Here is a 21,378-nt window from a genome sequence, read left to right on the forward strand (position 1 = left end):
CTATCGGTGGAATGTTAAAGCGAGTTGAAGTGTTAAAAATTCGTTTCAGTATACGCCCGTTGTGTGTCAATGAATAATATTGCTCATTGAAAAAAAAAACGTACTCGATACTATGAAATTCATACTAAAAAGAGAATATCTATTTTCCTAACATTTTTGGTTTTGATTTAAGTACTATGACGTCATATGTCGCGGGCTTACGCATTCTTAGAGCGTACGTACACCTTTGATTAAACTATCGAACAACTTTTTAGTCTCGTTTTGATTCCTATGAGCTTATATGGAGGTGAATACACTATTCGATTTTTAGTTGTATCGACAACCACACAGTTGTGTGATAGCTTCGTTAATGGTGTGCACCCTCTCTTAAGTAATGGCTATACGGAGGGTTTATCACAAATATTCGTGAGAATATTTTCGAAACGTGATCGACATTTGTATAAGATTTGTACAAAGCCTGTATCGTTCGTAAAACACCAACAAATATTCTAGAAACTATCACTCATTTCGTAATAGACCCCATATACATATGCGTGTTTAATTTCGAATGAAATTGACGTCCATCTTGAAGTTATAACTCTTACTTCCAGGTAACGAACCACGTGAACGATTTAGATAAAGAAGAAGTGAATATTATCTCCGGTGCTCTCGACCTTCGGAAGAAGACGGTCAAAGATGTGATGACCAAGCTCAAAGACTGCTACATGCTGCCAATCACTAGTGTACTGGACTTCGAGACAATGTCAGAGATCGTCAAATCTGGTAAGAATATGTTTTTTTGTGTCTTTAAGTGTACTGTGACGTGGAAAGCGCGAAGTTTTATGAAAGAGACAAAAGATATGACTTTAATATGTAAAATAGTGCACTGCATTGACAGTATTCGTTACACGAAAGAGACAAAAGATGTGAGATTGGTTTTTTCTTTCCTTATTTACACAAAAGAGATACACGACACCATATCAGTGTCTACTATATCGATTGTAACATTTCAACACACGTTACAAGAACGAGACAAAACATACGACTCATCACCATCTCACTATACGTCCCCACTGAGGGGCTCGTTACACGAGTGAGATAAAAAGACTTTCAATGGTTTGTGGTACGGATTACCGATCTCGCGGTCAAGGGTTCGAATCCCACCATTCGACTATTGTAAACCATATCCTAGCACAAACCTATAGCTTAGTTGGAATGGTTAAAGGAAATAGTAAATTAACAAAAGTATACTATTATAAAAAAAAACATCTGTCTTTCAGGTTACTCCCGTATCCCGGTATACGAAGGTAACAGAGGTAACATTGTTACTGTGCTGTTCATCAAAGACCTCGCGTTCGTGGACCCTGATGACAACACGCCGCTGAAGACCCTCTGCCAGTACTATCAGAACCCTTGCAACTTCGTCTTCGAGGATATCACATTGGATGTCATGTTGAAACAATTCAAAGAAGGTGAGGAAAAAAATCTCTAGAATAGACTTAAAATTTCATTAATTTCACTTGAAGTCTAAGCTAGTACTTAAATAATAAGCAGTCTTAATCATATTTAAAACACTTTCTATTTTAAACACGGACAAATCTAGGTCAATACTAACTGTCGCCAATATGACGTCATCAGTAATAACGTCACACTCTCACTTTAGCCCATTGACGCTCTGGCAACGTCAACTGAATACCGATTTATGACGTATACACAGTATTTTTGGCGAGTATCCGTTCTAAATATGACAATAGAATGAGCGTTGCTTGATATAGGGGGTAAGAACCCTATTATGAGGAGAGAAGCAAAAAAGAGGGGGGTATTTGTAAAAATACCTTTTTTGTCTGCTACCGAATGTCTGTTCTGTTTATTTAGATATCTTGGACTAGTTCAACAATCATACTTCATACTAATATTATAAATGCGAAAGTTTATAATATTAGTATGAAGATGGATGGATGGATGTTTGTTAGAGTTTGTAGCCTAAACTGCTGAATGGATTTCGATGAAATTCTGTATAGACGTAGAGGATGGTCTGGAATAACACTACTCACTTTTGTTTTTTTTTTAATACCACGCGGACGGAGTCGCGAGCGAAAGCTAGTTTAATCTATTTTCGTGGCATAGTCCGTTATAGTTAAGTCTTCTTTCTTACTAATTGCTTCATATTATCGAACAAAGTCACAGTGTATCCCTAAGAAATGTATATATTTTTCTTTTTTTTCTCTATATATATACAAATGCCAATTTTTTGCCAACAACATCTAACCTTACTGAACCTCTGAATTCTTTCGTATCACATATTTCATATAACATAAATAAACAGAACGGATGTTACAACGATAGAGTTTGTTCTATTATTTAAAAATACACCTAAAGTTATAAGCAAATCGAGTTATTTTCCTATATTTCGATTGTTTCTGTTTGAAGGTCACAAAGGTCATATGGCGTTCGTACAGCGTATTGAAGAAGGAGACGGAGATCCAGTGTACGAGACTGTTGGCTTGGTGACTTTAGAGGATGTTATAGAAGAGATGATCCAGGCTGAGATAGTAGACGAAACTGACGTTATAAGTAAGTATGACTACGATACCAGGTTTACAGTGGTAGTGCCCGCGTTAACATGTTAGCAGTGCAGGGCTCGCCCCCAGTAATACCACGACCACACAGAAGACAGGCGTGAAGTGGAAGCAATTCCGTGTACAGTCTGATGAGTGTGGTGCCGGAGACCTAATTTAAGTCCCTTTCTCTTTACCATCCCTTATAAGGCGAGGATGGGAAGAGGAAGATTTGACGCTGGAGGAGATGCATAGGAAGGGGAAATATCCTCTTTATGTGCGTCTCCTCCGTCGTATAAGGGTAGGCAACGCATCTGCAATTGCGGATGTCTATGGACAGCGGTCGCTTCGCTATTTTGGCGGATTCAGGTGGCCGCTTGCTCGTTTGCCACCTATTATATAAAAAAGACCATTGATTCTGAACTACTTATTCCCTTAACAAACGTTAGCCAATGGCAAAACCTTTATTTTAATTACTTCTGATAGGCAAACGCAAGAGTACTAAGTATTCATATTAATGTTATAAATGCGAAAGTTTAGATGGATGTTTGTTAGAGTTTGTAGCCTAAACTGCTGAAATTCGATGAAATTTGGTATAGACGTAGAGGGTAGTCTGGAAGAACACAGCCTAATCACTTTTGTTTATTTAAATTCTACGCGGACGAAGTCGCGGGCGAAAGCTAATCTATACTATTATAATAAAGCGTAAACAGACACTTCTTTGTTGCCTAAGATGTCAGCAATTATAGCATATTTTTGAATAATTCTTTTTTTAATAAAAAGCCCTACACTTACGTCACGCTTTAGGCTATATATTTTCACGCCATTGAACTTAGGGGGTAAATATTTTTGATAAAAACCCTTATGTGGGAAAGAGACCATAAGTTGCTGCCAACATCAAGGAAGCAAAATTGCCATATTTTGACATTTTCAATTGAATTTGACAAATGTAATCAATAAAACAATTTTCATAATTCCATGCGAATGAAGTCGCACGGGAACATCTAGTATTTCATAGTTTTTCAAGCTGTGAATTCCTTATTGCTTCACTGCGAACATACCGGGTATAAACCCTTTCATTATATCGACTCGTGTTAACCTTTGTTAAACAAAAACTGTATTCCTATCTGCTATATTTGACGTTATATTTCAGGTGACAACCGCACTAAGAAGAGACTAGCTCGTCCCCTCAATAAATTCCAGGATCTAGCATCATTCGCTGGTCATCAACCGCACCGAGTGCACGTGTCTCCACAGCTCGTGCTCGCCACCTTCCAGTTCCTCAGCACTAGTTAGTATCCAATCTATACTATTATAATAAAGCGTAAACACACACTTCTTTGTTACCTAAGATGTCAGAAATTACAGCATATTGTTGAATAAATCTTTTTTTAATAAAAAGCCCTAAACTTGCGTCATGCTTTAGGCTATATATTTTCACGCCATTAAAGTTAGGGGGTAAATAAATTGGATAAAAACTAATATGGGAAAGAGACCATATACTACAAGCTGCCAACATTAAGGAAGTAAGATTGCAATGGTATGTCATGTTATTTTAACATTTGCTATTGATAATTTGACTAATGTAACACAATAAAATTTTAATATTTTCATGCGGGTGAAGCCGTATAGGAACAGCTAGTCTTTTATAATGTCAATTCAAGGTCATTTACATCTCCGCATCCACACTTATTTAAAATATCCCAGGATATTCCAGTCGGGATATATAAAATGCGAAAGTTTAGATGGATGTTTGTTAGAGTTTGTAGCCTAATCTGCTGGGATTTCGATGAAATTCGGATACTCTGGAAGAACACATAGGCTACTTACGTTTGGTTTTTTTTCACGCGGACGGAGAAAAGACGCGTAAAACCTGTCATGATGTATCGATCTGAATGTTTGGCAGTAAAAGGGACGGATGAAAGGACATATGGCAGAAATGCGTATATTAGAGGAAGTTTGAGAGTAGCCCCAGTGGTAGAAGGTTAGCATGGGGGCATGTTATGAGGAGGGATGAATCGCATGTAGCAAAGACGTTAGTTATGAGTGTGGAGGTACATCGGTAGAGGTAGACATAGAAAGAGATGGATTGCGTGAAAGGTGACATGACGAAAGGGAGTGAGTGAGATGAAGTATGGTAGAGTTATTTGAAAAAAAAATACTTGTTACATCACTACGTAGAAGAAGAAAGATGAAGAAATTATCTATAGATGGTCTATAACTTGTAGGTGTGGACGCATTCCGTGCGGACATGATCTCTGAGACGGTGCTCCGTCGTCTACTGAAGCAAGATGTTATTCACCACATTAAGCTGCGTGGGGATGAAGATAAGAACGACCTGAAACGCTACGTCTTCCAGGAGGGCAAACCGGTAAGTTATACCCTACCTCCGGAGAGTTTTTTACCCAATGGCTGTAGGTTTTTTGTAATTGACCATGAAAGAACCCCACTAGAATACGGGATACAGTTTAGTATAGAGGTAAGTTGCTTTTGCCCGATTGATTTGGTAGGGTATTTTTTGCCCGACTAATATTTTTTCCACTAAACTTACGAACGTAGTTGTTACATACTAAGGATGGTAATTTTTTTGCCCGACTAATTAGTAGGTTTAATTTTGCCCGTTTTATTTGGTAGGGTATTTATTACCCGACTGATATTTTGTAGAGTAATTTTTCTACTATACTTATGTAGGTAGTTGTTACATACTAAGGATAGTAATGTTTTTGCCCGACTAATTAGTTTGTTTAACCTTGCCCGATTTATTTGGTAGGGTACTTATTTCCTAACTGATATTTTGTAGAGTAATTTTTTCACTAAACTTACGAAGGTAGTTTATTACATACTCAGGATGGTAATGCTTTTGCCCGACTAATTAGTAGGTTGAATTTTGCCCGATGTATTTGATAGGGTATTGATTACCCGACTGATATTTTGTAGAGTAATTTTTTCACTAAACTTACGAAGGTAGTTTATTACATATTCAGGATGGTTATGTTTTTGCCCGACTAATTAGTAGGTTTAATTTTGCCCAAAGTATTTGCTACGGTACTTATTTGCCCGACTAATATTTTGTAGAGTAATTTTTGCCACTAAACTTACGAATGAAGTTTCTCGATGGAGAAAATGTTCTGAAAACTTAATCCTTCCTCACATTCGCTAAAAGTTTTAAAGACTGATTGCAGATAATGAAATAACAAAAAAAAAACTTACGAATGTAGTTACATTACACATTACATACTAAGGATGGTTATGTTTTTGCCCGACTACTTAGTAATAATAATATTTTGCTCGACTGACTCATAAAGGATATTTGTATTTGAATTACTCGGAAGGGTAAAGATTACCCGACTTATTAGTTTGTTGCCTACTGTTTAACGTATGAAGGTAATGTGTTTGCCCGACTGATGTAGTTAAGTAATTTATGCTCGACTAATTATTTTTAAAGACATATAACTGTAACAACGTAATTAAATCAGAGAGTCAGCTCATAATCTTCCATCAGAAAGGCGCGATTCCAATACTTCAAATGACATTGACAGCTGTCAGGTTGGGACGTCTATGGAATAATCTAGTGTTGCCCGATTTTATTCTCAAAGTTATTGAGAGTAACTTTTTTTCATATATTGGGGTACAATAGCACAAGAAAAAAAATGATACAGGAGAATTCAGAAGTTTTGAATAGATCTGCCATCCAGTAACAACAATCATACTAATATTATAAATGCGAAAGTTTAGATGGATGTTTGTTAGAGTTTGTAACCTATACTACTGAACGGATTTAGATGAATAAAGAGGATTGACTGAATGAACACATACTTGCATTTGTTTTTTTTAATTCGGACGGACGCTAGTAGTCGGAGTCGCGGGCGAAAGCTAGTAATAAAATAAATCTATATTTTTTTTTTATAACAAAAGGTGGCAAACGCAAGCAGAGCAAGAGGCCACCTAAATCTGCCAAAATGGCGAAGTGACCGCTGCCCATAGACATCCGCAATTGCAAATGCGTTGCCTACCCTTATCCGACAGAGGAGGAGATGCACATAAAGAGGATATTTCCCCTTCCTACGTATCTCCTCCTCCGTAAAATCCACTTTCCCTTCCCATCCTCTCCTTATAAGAAAAGGGCGGTAAAGAAAAATGGATTTAAATTAGGTCTCCGGCACCACACTCATCAAACTGTACACGGAATTGCTTCCATTTGACGCCTGTCTTCTGTGTGGTCGTGGTATTACTGGGGGCGAGCCCTGCAGTGCTAACATGTTAAAGCGGGCACTACCACTGTAAAATATTCTTACTAACTATATTTCTTGCACTTTTATTGAAATACTTCCCCAACAGGTGGATTACTTCGTACTTATCCTGGAAGGTCGTGTGGAGGTGACAGTGGGCAGAGAGAACCTCGTATTCGAAGCGGGACCTTTCACGTACTTCGGTGTGCAAGCACTCACACAGAATATTGGCGTTGGTAAGCTCTAAAAACAATTTTTTGACCGACTTCCCAAAAGAAGGAGGTACACAATTCGTCTGTATATTTTTTTTTATGTGTGTTACGGCATAACTCCGCCGCTAGTGGATCGATTTTGATAATTCTTTTTTTATCCGAAAGGTAATGCTTGCAGGTGGGTCCCATTTTTTTGTTTGATTTTTGGAGTCAAAGACTACGACGTAGTTATCTTGTTAAAGGTTCACACTACCTAATTGGACAGGATAATGGACATTCAGTACAAACGTTTTTGCTGTATCATAAGGCAAACGAGCAAGGGACCTCTTGAATCCACCAAAATGGCGAAACGACTACTCATACATTTGCCTGCAGATGCGTTGCCTACCCTTAATCGACGGAGGACACAAAGAGGATGTTTCCCCCTCCAATGCGTCTCCACGTTCCCTTCCCATTGTTTACTGAAATTTTAAAAAGGGTATGTGGGAAGGAAAAGCGACTAAAATTGGGCCTCCGCAATTAACTGTAGGCTCTGCAATACCTCGACCTCACAAGACGTGAAATGAAAATTAGCAGCTGCTTATATTATAAAAAATCTACTTTGTAATAAATAGCTGTTCTTCGTTGAAAATATATAGATACTAGCTTTCACCCACGAGTCCGTCCGCGTGGAATTAAAAAAGAAAACAAAATTGAGTAGCCTATATGTTCTTCCAGACTATCCTCTACATCTATACCAAATTTCATCGAAATCCGTTCAACCTTTTGGGCTAAAAATCTAACGAACATCCATCTAAACTTCCACATCTTACGATATCATACTTCATACTAATATTATAAATGCGAATGTTTAGATGGATGGATGTTTGTTAGAGTTTGTAGCCTAAACCGCTGAACGGATCTTAATGAAATTTGACTTAGACGTAGAGGATCTAGAAGAACTCATGGGCTTTTCCCTCTTGCTTTTTTTATCGACGCGGACGGAGTCGCGGGCGTAAGCTAGTTTATAATATAATGTTTCCCAGCGGAGACTCCAGCTCCATCGACGCTGGGCTCGCTGCAGAACCTGAACATGGACTCCATGCTGCGACACACCTTCGTGCCCGACTACTCCGTGCGCGCCATCGCCGAACTATACTATCTTACTATCAAACGGTAACACAATCATTTTATCTTCTTTTTAAACTTATTTTGTCTCCATTTGGCTGGCTTTTATATATCTATCTATACTATTCTAATAAAGCGTAAACACACACTTCTTTGTTGCCAAGATGTCAGCAATTACAGCACATTTCTTAACAACCCTTTCTTTAATAAAAAGCCCTACACTTACATGCTTTAAGTTGTATATTTTCAAGCTATTAAACTTAAGGAGTAAATAATTTGTAAAAAACCTTCATGTGGCAAGACCATAAACTGACAACATTAAGAAACCAAGGTTATGGTAATTTTGACCTTGGAATAGGTATTATGCATGTATTTTAAAAAAAAAAAGGACATTTTTAATGATTAAATTTTGCCACTAAATCACACTATATTTAAAAAAATCTTTGCAGGACTGTTTTTATAGTAATAAAGTATACTTAAAAAAAGTTTGGTACAATTTGGCGTCATATGCATATTGCTTATTGCAAATTCGACAAATATAAACAAGAAAATAAAGGTTCTATAATTTCGTGTATATGAAAATTTTTTTATGTACGTTTATGAAATCCACAATTCCAAATGTCATTTAAATTCACAAATGACAACAAAGCTCTTGATATTGGATAACAATTACTACTATACTTTGTCTAAATAAGATAGATTAATTTGATAAATGAGGCACATGAAGTATGGAATTCAATTTGTATGAAGGCAAATGCCGTACTTAATAGACAGGTATCGTAGTGACGAAACAAACACACAGCGAACAATTGTGAACTATCGATATTCGGTTTAAATATTTATCAAACTCAACAAAAATTATTATTTCCTAACTAATTTAGAGGACAATTTTAGTATTGATTATAGTGTAGAGAATTTAGCGATGACAGAAATAATAGCGAAATCCAATTCAATTACGTACAGCTGTAGTAGTAATAAACATCTATTTACTCTCATGATTTGTTATAGTCATTATTAATTTGAGAAAACAGTGTTTTTTTATTTCATAAGTTATAACTATAAATCTATCGATTCCAACTATAAGAATAAAAATCGAAAATCGATAAGATTCATGACTGATTTTACACAACCCATCCCTACTTAATTTGAAGTGAATTGTCAAACTAATCTAAATTATTTAGACACACTGTACTAGCAATCATAGATAATACATATATATACTGAGCAATTTTGCTTCTTTGATGTCAGCTTATCGTTTTTGTCTCTTTATCACATGATGGTTTTTCCAATTTATTTACCCACTAAGTTTAATAACGTGAATATATATTGCCTAAGCCTAAGCGCGTCGGTGGCTCAGTGGTTTAAGCACTTGACTTGTAATCTACAGGTTTTGGGTTCGAATCCTGCCGCCATGTACCAATGTGATTTTCGATTTTTCGAATTTTCATATGTACATAATTTACCCGACGTTCTTACAGTGAAGGAAAACATCGTGATGCCTGCACATATCAGCGAAGAAATTCAAAGATATGTGTGAAGTCAACCAACCCGCACTAAGCCAGCGTGGTTGACTATGGCCTAGTCACCCTAACTTTAGGGTAGGCTCCGAGCCCCTCGGTGGGGACATGTAGTGAGCTGGTGATGATGATATTGCCTAAAGCGTGAAAGTGTAGGACTTTTTTTAAAGAAAGAATTATTCAAAAATGAGACTAAAATTAGGTCTCCGGCACCACACACATCAGAGTGTACGCGGAATTGCGTCCACTTCACACCTTTCTGTATTATAGTGGTATTGCTGGGCTACTGTTAAACTTTTTTAATTATTTCAGGTCAATGTACTTGGCGGCGAAACGCGCTACACTAATGGAGAAGGGCGCACTCACTAAGGGCAACACTAATGAACAAATCGAACCTGAAGTCGACAAGGTAAGTGTATTATTCATAAAAACTGTTTCAAATATATCGATAGGGAAAGGCTATTTATTCTAAGAGCCACTAAGTTAAATGTCCAGGTCCATTTAAAAGTTTCATTTTTACAAAAAAAAAACATAGAAGAAAATTCTGAAAATAATTTCAATTGAAAGATTTTCAGACCGGTTCTAGAACATAATTATTATAATTCTGCATACTTCATTATTTATTTCATATTAATGAATCCCACGGGAACCGTAACTATTCCCGGGATAAAAAGTAGCCTATGTGTTCTTCCAGACTATGCTCTAAACCGGTGCCAAATTTCATAGAGATCCCTTCAGCCGTTTAGGCTACAAACGCTAACAAACATCCATCCATCCATCTATCTAAACTTTCGCATTTATAATATTAGTAAGATTTAAAATTCGCTAAAAATGAATATATATAAGACAATATCTCCTAAAAAGGCGATATAGGAAAAGTACTAAAAACTATTAAACTAGCCTTCACCCGTGACTTTGCGTAGAATTAAAAAAAAGTATTCTGTGTTCTTCCAGACTATCTATACTAATATTATAAAAAGGAAAGATTTGTACTTTTCTATGTATTAAGTCAAAAACTATTGCATCGATTTTAATTCTTTCACCATTAAAAAGCTATATTTTCAGTAAGTAACATAAGCTATGATTAATTTTATTATTTTAATTTTACGCGGGCGAAGTCTCGAACAACTAGTCTATAAATTACATCGAAATCCGTTCAGGCGTTTTTAGTATAATGTGGTATTGCTAGCTTTAACCCGCGACTTCGCGTGGAATGAAAAAAACAAAATTAGTCTGTGTTCATCCAGGATATCTGTGACTTGCTTTGATATCCGTTCAGCAGTTTAGGCTACAAACTCTAACAAACATCCATCTAAACTTTCGCATTTATAATATTAGTAAGATTTGATATAACTAGATAACATTTTCCCTCGATTTCGCGTGATATTAAAAAAAAAAAAAACAAAATTAGTGTTCATCCAGATTCTATATATCTATGACTTTCTTTGATATCCGTTCAGTACAGGCTACAAACATCCATCCATTTATAATATTAGTAAGATTACCTTTTTTTATTTCAGTTGCTTCGTGACGGTGACAAAATGGAGGATATCCCGGAACATGAGAGATTGCCGAAACAGGTATTTGATTTTGTACTAGTTTTTACTCGTGACTACGTCTGCGTTGAGTTAAATAATCTATACTATTATAATGCGTAAACACACACTTCTTTGTTGCCTAAGATGTCAGCAATTACACCATGTTTTTGAATAATTCTTTCTTTAATAAAAAGCCCTACACTTACATGCTTTAGGATATATTTTCACGCAATTAAACTTTGGGGGTAAATATTTTGGATAAAAACCCTAATGTGGGAAAGAGACCATAAGTTGCTGCCAACATTAAGGAAGCAAGATTGTCATGTCATGTCATTTTGACATTTGCTATTGATAATTTGACAAATGTAAACAATAAAATAAAATTTTCATAATTTCATGCGGATGAAGTCGCACGGGAACAGCTAGTAATAAATATATTCATTTAGTAATAATTGAGCTTTCTTAGGGTGAAAGATTTTTCGAAAAAACTACAGTAGTTTTTGAGTTCATTAGTTACATATATTACAAAATTTTCTTTGCAGTATTATAATCAATTTTTTTAATGTAATGTTAAATTGTGCAATAAAATATTTGATATATTATTGCACAATGAAGAAGATAATGAAGAAAAAAAAAATCAGTATTTTTAATTTTAATAAGTATGGATTTTCATATTTGTATTATAAATTATCATTATTCTTCCATGCTGCTTAGAAATCGGACATTTCTAAAGGAATATGAAGTATTTTGGTTTGTATTGTATTTAAAAAATATACTTAAATCGATAAAAAACAGTAATAATAACTTAAAATATTCTTCTCTTTAGAAAAAATCTATCTCCCCCTTAATTATAGAACCTAATCTAGTCTACTTAGTACCAAAACAAGAATACTTTGTCGTAACTTTAACATTGGTAGTGCCCGCTTTAACATGTTAGCAGTGCAGGGCTCGCCCCCAGTAATACCACGACCTCACAGAAGACAGGCGTGAAGTGGAAGCAATTCCGTGTTTCATCTGATGAGTGTGGTGCCGGAGACCTAATTTAAGTCCCTTTCTCTTTACCACCCTTTTCTTATAAGGAGAGGTTGGGAAGGGGAAGTGGATTTGACGGTGGAGGAGATGCATAGGAAGGGGAAATATCCTCTTTATGTGCGTCTCCTCCGTCGTATAAGGGTAGGCAACGCATCTGCAATTGCAGCTGTCTATGGACAGCGGTCGCTTCGCTATTTTGGCGGATTCAGGTGGCCGCTTGCTCGTTTGCACCTTATGTGATAAAAAAAAAAAATTTCGTGTTAGGCCAGCTAACGTTTATTAGTACTTATAAACCACTTAATTTCAAGTACATTTTGTAATATTCAAGTTAATCTATTCATATATTTTCCAGTTTCTACCAACATCCGCCAGTCCTCATACAAACTCCACGTTCAAGAACAAAGATGGCAACCCCGAGGAGGAGAAACTGCTGAAGTAGGGCAACACCGGACAAGGAAATACTGTGGGCAACATTATCATACTTTTATAGATATAAATTATGTTTGAAACATATTAATTCTTTTTTAATACTGTTTGTTAAAAAAAATACACAAAACTTAACTTAAGGATGTAATTTTTTAATTCAAAAGAAATGAGAAATTAGATACATGTAATTTATTTTCTATGGATTTTGTAGTTTCAGTCATAGATATAAAGAAATAGATCGGTTCTTAAAAGCTTTTTTTATGTTAATTCCAGTTAAATCTATAATTATTATGAATTCGAAAACTCTTCGGATAGAAACAAACTAGAAGCGAAAATCAAATAGAAATAGGTTAAGTTTATAGCCTATCTATTTATAAGTTCATTGTTTTTTGTTTTTAAAAATCTATTTACAGAGTTTAAAGGTAAAATTATTAAATTAGTTTATTAATTTTTCGTTTCTATTGCATTTTTTTATATTTTTTTCAACGTAAACCCACAGTTATACGTAACATGCACATTTAATTGTAATTTTAAATATATTATTTAATAGTTTATAGAGAAATACATTTAACAGAGCATTTTTCGTGGATTTTTTAACATTTATATAGTCTGTAAGTATTGTACTTATTTACGAACGAAAAAAAAAACCGTTAGTTTTGCCGCCATTTTTTGACAGTTGGGATGACGCGTGACATTTTTAGTTTGGGATTTTTTATTTCAAAACATCACAAATATTAATTTAATAAAATATTGTATTTACCAAATGAAAATGTCGCATTTTATTCGCAATTTTATACGAAATGTTAACAATTAATACGTTTTTTTGTAACTTTAGAGTTTACTTTAAGTATGTTTTTTTGTTTTCGAATGAATTTCAAAGAAGTTTACTCGGTTTTTTTATAGTTTAGCGAGTTTTTATTGAATAAAAAATTAGTTTAGTCCTTTTTGAAATATGAAATGTTTAATATCCAAAGCTAAAATCCTGCCATAGACAATGCTAGGATATATAATCTATAGATATCTAATCCGGAGCAGTGTTGCCAATGTTCTTGTTTTCGAACCATAAAATTGCAAAAATTTTTTTAAATAACAAATAAAAAATCGTTGATTAAAGTTTTTGTACCTAGAATAACGAAAATCAAGTAAATAATATAGGCTTTTATATAACTGTTGCTCGCGACTTCGTCCGCGTGAAATTAAAAAAATATTAAAAAACCATGCCCTATGTAACTCTCAGATAAATTACCTTTCTAATGGTGAAAGAGTTTGAAATCGACCCAGTAGTTTTTACGTGAATACATCCAGAAATTCAAAAATCCAAATCTTTCTCTTCAAAGTTTAATATTAAAAACGTTAAAATAGCGACATTTCGTTAATATTGAAGAGTTTCCTTTTTTACTGGTGTTAACAATGATTTTTTTTTATGCAAAACAAAATAAACGGGCGGGGAAAAAATTTTCATTGGCAACACTGATCCAAAGCATAGAGGCGGGAAAAATCTTTCAAACGCCTTTCATTGGAGTTTTAGTGGATTTTTATCCAAAATGTATTCTAACAGCCTTACAAATAAACGCGGTAAAAACTTAGGAATAAACTGAGTATAAGCAAATATTAGTACAAATTTTTATTCCTAAGTTTTTATACCGCGTTTATTTGTAAGGTTGTAAATGTCAGTTTTATGACACACTCCATCTATAGATTATACATCTATAGCTGTCTTATTTTAACCTCGTAAATGCCTTTATAATGTGTCTTTACCTTGGTGCTGAAAATCAGATTTTTTATAAATATTCATACTTTGGAATATATTTACTTAATATATGAAAATTTGTATTAAAATTCTATAAAATTTTGTAATGTGCAATTTTAGGTGCTTTCTACATACAAATTATTTGGAAATTTCCATAAAAATGTATGAATCGTTTATGCTGTTTAGATTGTATGAGTTTTTTTTTTGATAATAAAAGTTAGAAATCGCTTTTTAATAAATATTAAATATTTAAACAGATATTTGTTTTATTTACCTTCTGATTTCCAAATTTCATTGAAAAAAATCATTACCATTGATGTTTTTACGCTTATTTTTTCCAAAAAAAAGTTTTTGTCAAAAATCACAAACATAACCAACAATATCATTTAGAAAAATCTTACTAATATTATAAATGCGAAAGTTTATATGGATGTTTGTTAGAATTTGTAGCCTAAACTGCTGAATGGATTTCCATGGAATTTGGTATAGACGTAGATAACAAGGAAGAACCAAGGCTACTCACTTTTGTTTTATTTTAAATTTCACGCGGAAGAAGTCGCGGGCGGAAAAGCTAGTCTATTAAAAAATTATATACAGTAAGCATATTTGACACTTCAAACTTTTCGCATAATCATTAAGATAGTACCGTACAAAGTACCAATAAAAAAATATTTTCCTAAGTCTAGTCTATGTTTTTTTAACTGTCTTCTAAAAACAAGACAACCACCTAATTTTATAGTCTAAAGCAGTGATTCTCAACCTTTTTTGCGCCACATATTTAAAGATTACAAAATTTGACAAACAAAAAAAAGATAATTATCTACTTACAACACACTGCATAAATAATTTATGTTAAAAATATGAAAAATTTAGCGACACACAAGTGCCGCGGCACTGGTTTAGAATCAGTCTAAAGAGTGTTAAAAAAAACGACATATTAAAAATAAACTTATTTATTGTGTAAATTATATTTCGCTATGAAGCCAGTTTGCTTATATCTTCATACTGAACGCCTTTCACCAGCCGACCTGAAAGCGGCCCCGCTGATATCTGAAAATTATGAAAGGGTTAACCCTTATACAAATATTGGGAAATAATTTCCCACTTAATTATATTTTGCTTTTCCATGCTGGATAATGGGAAATAATTTCCCACCGTAAAACCCCCATTTCCCCTCTTTTTATAAAAAAAATGATGTTTTTTTCGAAATCTACAAAGCCCTTTTACCTAGAAACCATGTTTAATTCATAATTTTATTTTAAAAAAAAATCCATTTGATTAAGGGTTAACACTTTATGTAGGATGTATAAATTAAAACCTCTAGACTTGTCACACGCTACAGGCTATATATTTTAACACTATTACACTTAGAGTGTAAGTAAAAAGGAGAAACCAACTCTGTAGGACATGGACATAAACTACAAGCCAATAGGAAAGAAGGAAAGATTTGTATTTTTGTATGTATTCGGTACAAAAACTACTGGGCCGATTTAAAAAATCTTTCACCGTTAGAAAGGTAATTCATCTGCAAGTAACATAGGCTTGCTAAAGTATATTATTATTGCTAAATTATATTGAAAAGTAGCAGTTAGTTTAGTATATATTTTAAAGATTATCACCTCCACATCACAGCAATATTCTTCAACATTGATATTTTTCAAAACTCCATTCTGTCCGCTGTAGGCTCCGTTCACAAACTTCACGACACGACCACTTGACGGTATCACAGTTTCTAAATGATTCTGTTGTAAAAATAAACATTGTCTTACTAATATTATAAATGCAAAAGTTTAGATGGATGTTTGTTAGAGTTTGTAGCCTAAACTGCTGAACGGATCTTGATAAAATTTAGTAAACACTTAGAGAATAGTCTGGAAGAACACATTGGCTACTTACTTTTGTTTTTTAAATTCTACGCAGACGGGAGCGAAAGCTAATACTAATATAAAGATAAGGAGGAAAGATTTGTATTTATTGAAAAAAACTGGAAAACTGAACCGATTTCAAAAATTCTTTGATCATTAAAACTTAGACTAAGTAATGGCTATGTTTTTACTGTTTTTTTATTTCACGTAGGCGAAGTCGCGAGCAATAGCTAGTTTATAATAAGTATAAAAATTAGATTATGAATTAAAAAAAATAATAAAAAACAAAACGTATGTTACTTACTGATAGCTTTTTAATGTTGAAAGAATTTTTGAAATCTGCCGAGTTTTTAAATTATTTCAAAACATACAAAAATACAAATCTTTATATTAGTAGAGAAAAATTAAATTTAATAAGAGAAGAAGCTAGAGGAAGTGATAAAAGACTTCTTCTTCTTCTTCTGTAGCTCTACAGCCCTTTGTGAGCCTTGGCTTTGATACAAGACTACCATCATGATAAAAGTTAAAATATGAGAATGTATGGACAAAGTATGTATGGATTGTATGGAAGATGTATGGAAGTGATGTACTCACTTGATCAAGTTTCAATTTGACATTATCATCGACCAGTTTAACATGAGCTGCATATTTCTCGACAACTCTCTCGATGACAGCTTTCCTTTTGAAGAATTTATCTCCGAGACTCTTTGTTACTATTTTTACTATAATACCTTCAGTCAACCAATGATCTTTCCTGTAAGGAACAATTTTACTAATAAATATACGAAAGTTTAGATTTCAGGTTTCCATAAACTGTTGAAAGATGTCGACAATTGTCACAGATGTAGAGAATCTGGAAGAACACAGATTGCTTACTTTATTTTTAACTATCTATTACTTGCGACTTTGCCCGCATAAAATAAAAAATAGCTTAAGCCACTCACAGATAAATTAGTGAAAGAATTTTTGACATCGGTCCAGTAGTTTTTGAGTTATTTCAATACATACAAAAATAAAAATCTTTCCTCTTTATAATATTAAGTATAGATTAAAAAACAAAATAAGTACCCTGTGTTCCAGACTATCTTCTACATGTATGAGATCCGTTCAGTCGTTTAGGTTACAAACTCTAACAAACATCCATCCATTCACATTAAAAATAGTAATTACACACGGACGGAGTCGCGGGGAAAAGCTTGTATTTTAATATAATAAAAATTAATTATGAGAATACACTAGCTATCGCCCGCGATTTAATCCGCGTTTAAATATTGCCTATGTGTTCTTCTAGAATATTCTACATCTGTGACAAATTTCATCAAGATCCGTTCAGCGGTTTAGGCTACAAACTCTAACAAACATCCATTTATAATGTAAGATTGAGAGCAATAAGAAGGAACCCTTTTAAAAACTAGCTATTGCACGCGACTTCGCCCGCGTGAAATTAAAAAATATAGCCTATGTCACTCACAGATAAATTAGTGAAAGAATTTTTGAAATTGTCCCAGTAGTTTTTGAGTTATTTCAATACATACAGAAATACAAATCTTTCCTCTTTATAATATTAGTATAGCTGTGTTATGTGCTATATGTGAAATTTCCCGAAGAATTATTTCCCTCACCTGTTTGCCCTTTCTCTGGCCTTTTCTTGCATTTCCTTGATAGCGTCTAATGCACTCTGTTTGTTCCTTTCTTCTGTCTTCTTCTTCTTGCTAGTAGATTCTTCTTTCGTCTTCTGCGCTTGTAACGCTGATTTTGTTAGACCATCAGGTTTTTCTACAAAAAAGTCAGCATTGTTTTGTACCTATTTTGGTAAACTTGGTTGCTTTTTTTTTTTTAGGGAAAATACCCGCTTCCAAAAGATGTATAATCTATACTATTATAATAAAGCGTAAACACACACTACTTTGTGGCTTAGGATGTCAGCAATCACAGCATATTTTTGAATAATTCTTCTTTAGTAAAGAGCCCTACACTAACGACACGCTTTAGGCTATATATTTTCACGCTGGGGAGTAAACAAATTGAGGAAAACCTTCATGTGGGAAAGAGACCAACTACAAGGAAGCAAGGTTGTCATCATGTCATGTCATTTTGACATTTGCAATTGATAATTTGACAAATGTGAACAATAAAATTATTTTTTAATAATTCAGCAGCTAGTGTTGTAAATATTATTCAACTAGCTTTCGCCTGCGATTTTGTCCATGTGATATTTGAAAAAAAAAAGTAAGTAGCCTATGTGTTCTTTCAGAATATCCTCTTTGTCTATTAAAAAAAATAATTGTGATCCATTCAGCACTTTACAAACTCTAACATTTATATAAGAAGTAAGATTTATTACTCTCAAAACTAAAATGTCTTGACTAATAAAAATAGATTAAGTGTCTATTCTATCTGTAGAATATTATACCTTCTGGTTTCCTCTTCAAATTTATATTTAATGTCAACCTTTCTTGACTGTTCTCTCGCTTAAACTCTGTATACGAAGGTTCTACATTCCTCTCCTTCTTTCCTTTCTCAACTTGCTTCTGTATGAACTCTAACATTCTTTCCTGTAATATGAAATTATAAAGCGTAAACACACACTTCTTTGTTGCCTAAGATGTTAGCAATCACTGCATATTTTTGAATATTTATTTTTTAAATAAAAAGCCTTACATTTACGTCACACTTTAGGCTATATATTTTCACACCATTAAACTTACTGGGTAATATTTTGGATAAAAACCCTAATGTGAGAAAGAGACCATACATTGCTGCCAACATCAAGGAAGCAAAATTGCCATAGCGAGGTAATTGGTATTTTTTACATTTGCAATTGAGAATTTGACAGAAGTATACAATAAAATAACATTTCTAATTTCATGCGGATGAATCCCCACGGGTACAGCTAGTTAATTACATACGTAAAAAGTAGCCTATAACATTCCTGGATATATTATCTACCTTCCAGTCAAAGTAATGTTAAATCGGTCCACCTGTTCCGGAGATTACAAGGAACAAACATGGACATACTTTATGAAAAAAAATATTTTATATTCAGGATATGTGTACTTTTTCCCTATTTTACAGATACTTCAATCTTATATATTAACTAATACGAGGGGCTTCATCTGCATAGAATTGGAAAATATAGCCTGTGTTCTTCCAGACTATCCTCTACATCAAGGTTTGTTCAGCAGTACAAACATCCATACAAACATTCACATTTATAATAGTAGTAAAATGGATGTAGATGAAATAAATTTAGAAATTCAGAAACTTGTTACATGTATAGAAGCATACAGGCATATTTTTGGAACCAAAAAGCATCTCTTGCTTGGTAAATCATACTAATATTATAAATGCAAAAGTTTAGATGGATGTTTGTTAGAGTTTGTAGCCTAAACTGCTGAACGGATCTCAATTAAATTTGGTATAGATGTAAGAATAGTCTGGAAGAACGCATAGGCTACTCACTTTTGTTTTTTTTTTAATTCCACATGGACGGAGTAGCTAGCTAGTACATAACCCTAAATTAAAACCAATATTTCTCAGAACCATTAATGTTTCTTTTAAATTAGACCATACCTGATCATCTTTATCCATCTTCTCTTTCTTAACCTTAGCCTCCTGTGCAGCAATAGCTGCTGGATCTCTGTCTATATATGCCACAAACCAACCCTTCTCCGTTTCATCAACAACGCACTTCCCTTCCCTTCCTAACCACTTCACAAAGTCGGTGAGAGTCTCCCATTGCGTTGCATTCATGTGGAGATGGTCTCTAAAACATGTAAAATACATTTTATATAGTTATAGCTTTTACTGTGACTTCGTCTGCTCGGAATTAATAAAACTTAATGTGCTCTTGATTAAAAGATATGTGTGAAGTCAACCCGCAGTGCAAGTTGACTATGGCCTAGTCACTAACTTAGGGTAGGCTCCGGCTCCTCGGTGGGGTCATAGTGTGCTGGTGATGATGTGTGTTCTTAAAGACTATGTTTACATCAGTGACAAACTTCATGAGTTCAGTAGTTTAGATTACAAACTCTAACAAATATTAAATATAACAATTTATAAATAAAATTAGTGAATTTCACAATAATTTAGTAAGTTTCACATTGGTATTTGCTTCAATCAAATTAAAACTAACAATAATTTTTTTTAAGTGTTCTTTCCCTTTTCCATTCTTTCTTTATAAAAAAACACACATTTTTTTTATAACAAAAGGTGGCAAGGGGCCACCTGAATCCGCCAAAATGGCGAAGCGACCACTGCCCATAGACATCCACAATTGCAAATGCGTTGCCTACCCTTATCCGACAGAGGAGGAGATGCACATAAAGAGGATATTTCCCCAATGTATCTCCTCCAACCTCTCTTCCTAATGTGATACATATTTAAGATTGTCAGTTGCAGTAATGTATTATAAAAAATATTAGTGTTAGAGTACACTAAGGGGGGCCTACCACAAAGGGATATAAAGAGAAAAGAGAGGCGCCATAAGTGCATATAAGGATGCCTAAATTTGTGTGTATAGTAGTTAGTAGGCGCCACAGAATCCTCACCTAGGCCTCCCAAAATGCTAAAACTGACGCCGATTATTTAAAATTTATACAATTAGGCTACCTGTTAGAAATATAGTCCTGATATACTTTGTTAGCGTTCACTCGTTTAGTTCCGAACTGACGCTTCAATAACTCTAAATAACCATCAGCAAACTCTCTGGAGAACTCGTCGATGTATCTCGAAGCGTTGTCAGCGAACAACAAAAGCTGCCGCTGATGTGATTCCGACATTGTATGACATTTGAATCCATTTTCATCTCGACACTGTTTCTGACACATTTGGCAATACCATCGTAATTTCTGTAAACCTTTAGCTTTTATCTTATTAGCTATGTACTTAGGAGTACCCTTTTCAGCTTTTCCACCCATTTTAAAGCTTAATACTTGGTAAAATAGAAATTATGACTGAAGTTGCTATCCTGAGATGTTGGTTAAAAAGTTCACGGGAAAATCATAAGTCTTTCGTACACCGTGTTGTGTATAATGCGAATTTGAATCTAACACGACGCAAATACTGATAAACAACTGAAATAAATTGATTATAAAACTGAATCTAACAACAGACACAAGTTTTTGTCAAATTGTCAAAATATGTCATTTTGGTCTATGGTGTGA

General features: G+C 34.1%; 2 protein-coding genes across 2 annotated transcripts in view; one reads left to right on the plus strand and one right to left on the minus strand.

The window, feature by feature from the left end:
• Positions 1-12,707, plus strand: part of LOC106103924 (metal transporter CNNM4-like) — a 34,949-nt gene extending 22,242 nt beyond the window's left edge. Inside the window, exons 5-14 of the mRNA XM_013283840.1 lie at positions 591-762; positions 1,260-1,451; positions 2,410-2,553; positions 3,691-3,828; positions 4,766-4,908; positions 6,876-7,002; positions 8,004-8,133; positions 9,915-10,011; positions 11,123-11,182; positions 12,525-12,707. Of these exons, the coding sequence (XP_013139294.1) occupies positions 591-762; positions 1,260-1,451; positions 2,410-2,553; positions 3,691-3,828; positions 4,766-4,908; positions 6,876-7,002; positions 8,004-8,133; positions 9,915-10,011; positions 11,123-11,182; positions 12,525-12,611 (1,290 nt within the window). The 3' untranslated portion in view covers positions 12,612-12,707. The remainder of the gene's footprint in view (positions 1-590; positions 763-1,259; positions 1,452-2,409; positions 2,554-3,690; positions 3,829-4,765; positions 4,909-6,875; positions 7,003-8,003; positions 8,134-9,914; positions 10,012-11,122; positions 11,183-12,524) is intronic.
• Positions 12,708-15,285: 2,578 nt separating this feature from the next.
• Positions 15,286-21,378, minus strand: LOC106103896 (DNA/RNA-binding protein KIN17). The gene is made up of 7 exons (XM_013283807.1): positions 20,825-21,378; positions 19,787-19,979; positions 18,627-18,768; positions 17,836-17,989; positions 16,808-16,967; positions 15,968-16,090; positions 15,286-15,398 (listed from the first exon to the last, which is right to left on the minus strand). The coding sequence occupies exons 1-7, from the start codon at positions 21,130-21,132 to the stop codon at positions 15,324-15,326; spliced, it is 1,155 nt and encodes a 384-aa protein (XP_013139261.1). The 5' UTR covers positions 21,133-21,378; the 3' UTR covers positions 15,286-15,323.

The sequence above is a fragment of the Papilio polytes genome, unplaced genomic scaffold (genome assembly GCF_000836215.1).
Source record: "Papilio polytes unplaced genomic scaffold, Ppol_1.0 DF823693.1, whole genome shotgun sequence".
Taxonomy (NCBI): domain Eukaryota; kingdom Metazoa; phylum Arthropoda; class Insecta; order Lepidoptera; family Papilionidae; genus Papilio; species Papilio polytes.

Coding starts and splice junctions, on each gene's coding strand:
- LOC106103896 (XM_013283807.1), bottom strand. CDS start 21,132: ATGGGTGGAAAAGCTGAAAAGGGTACTCCTAAGTACATAGCTAATAAG. Junction 19,980..20,824: donor CAGGACTATATTTCTAACAG/GTAGCCTAATTG, acceptor TACATGTTTTAG/AGACCATCTCCACATGAATG. Junction 15,399..15,967: donor AATATTGCTGTGATGTGGAG/GTGATAATCTTT, acceptor CATAATTTTCAG/ATATCAGCGGGGCCGCTTTC.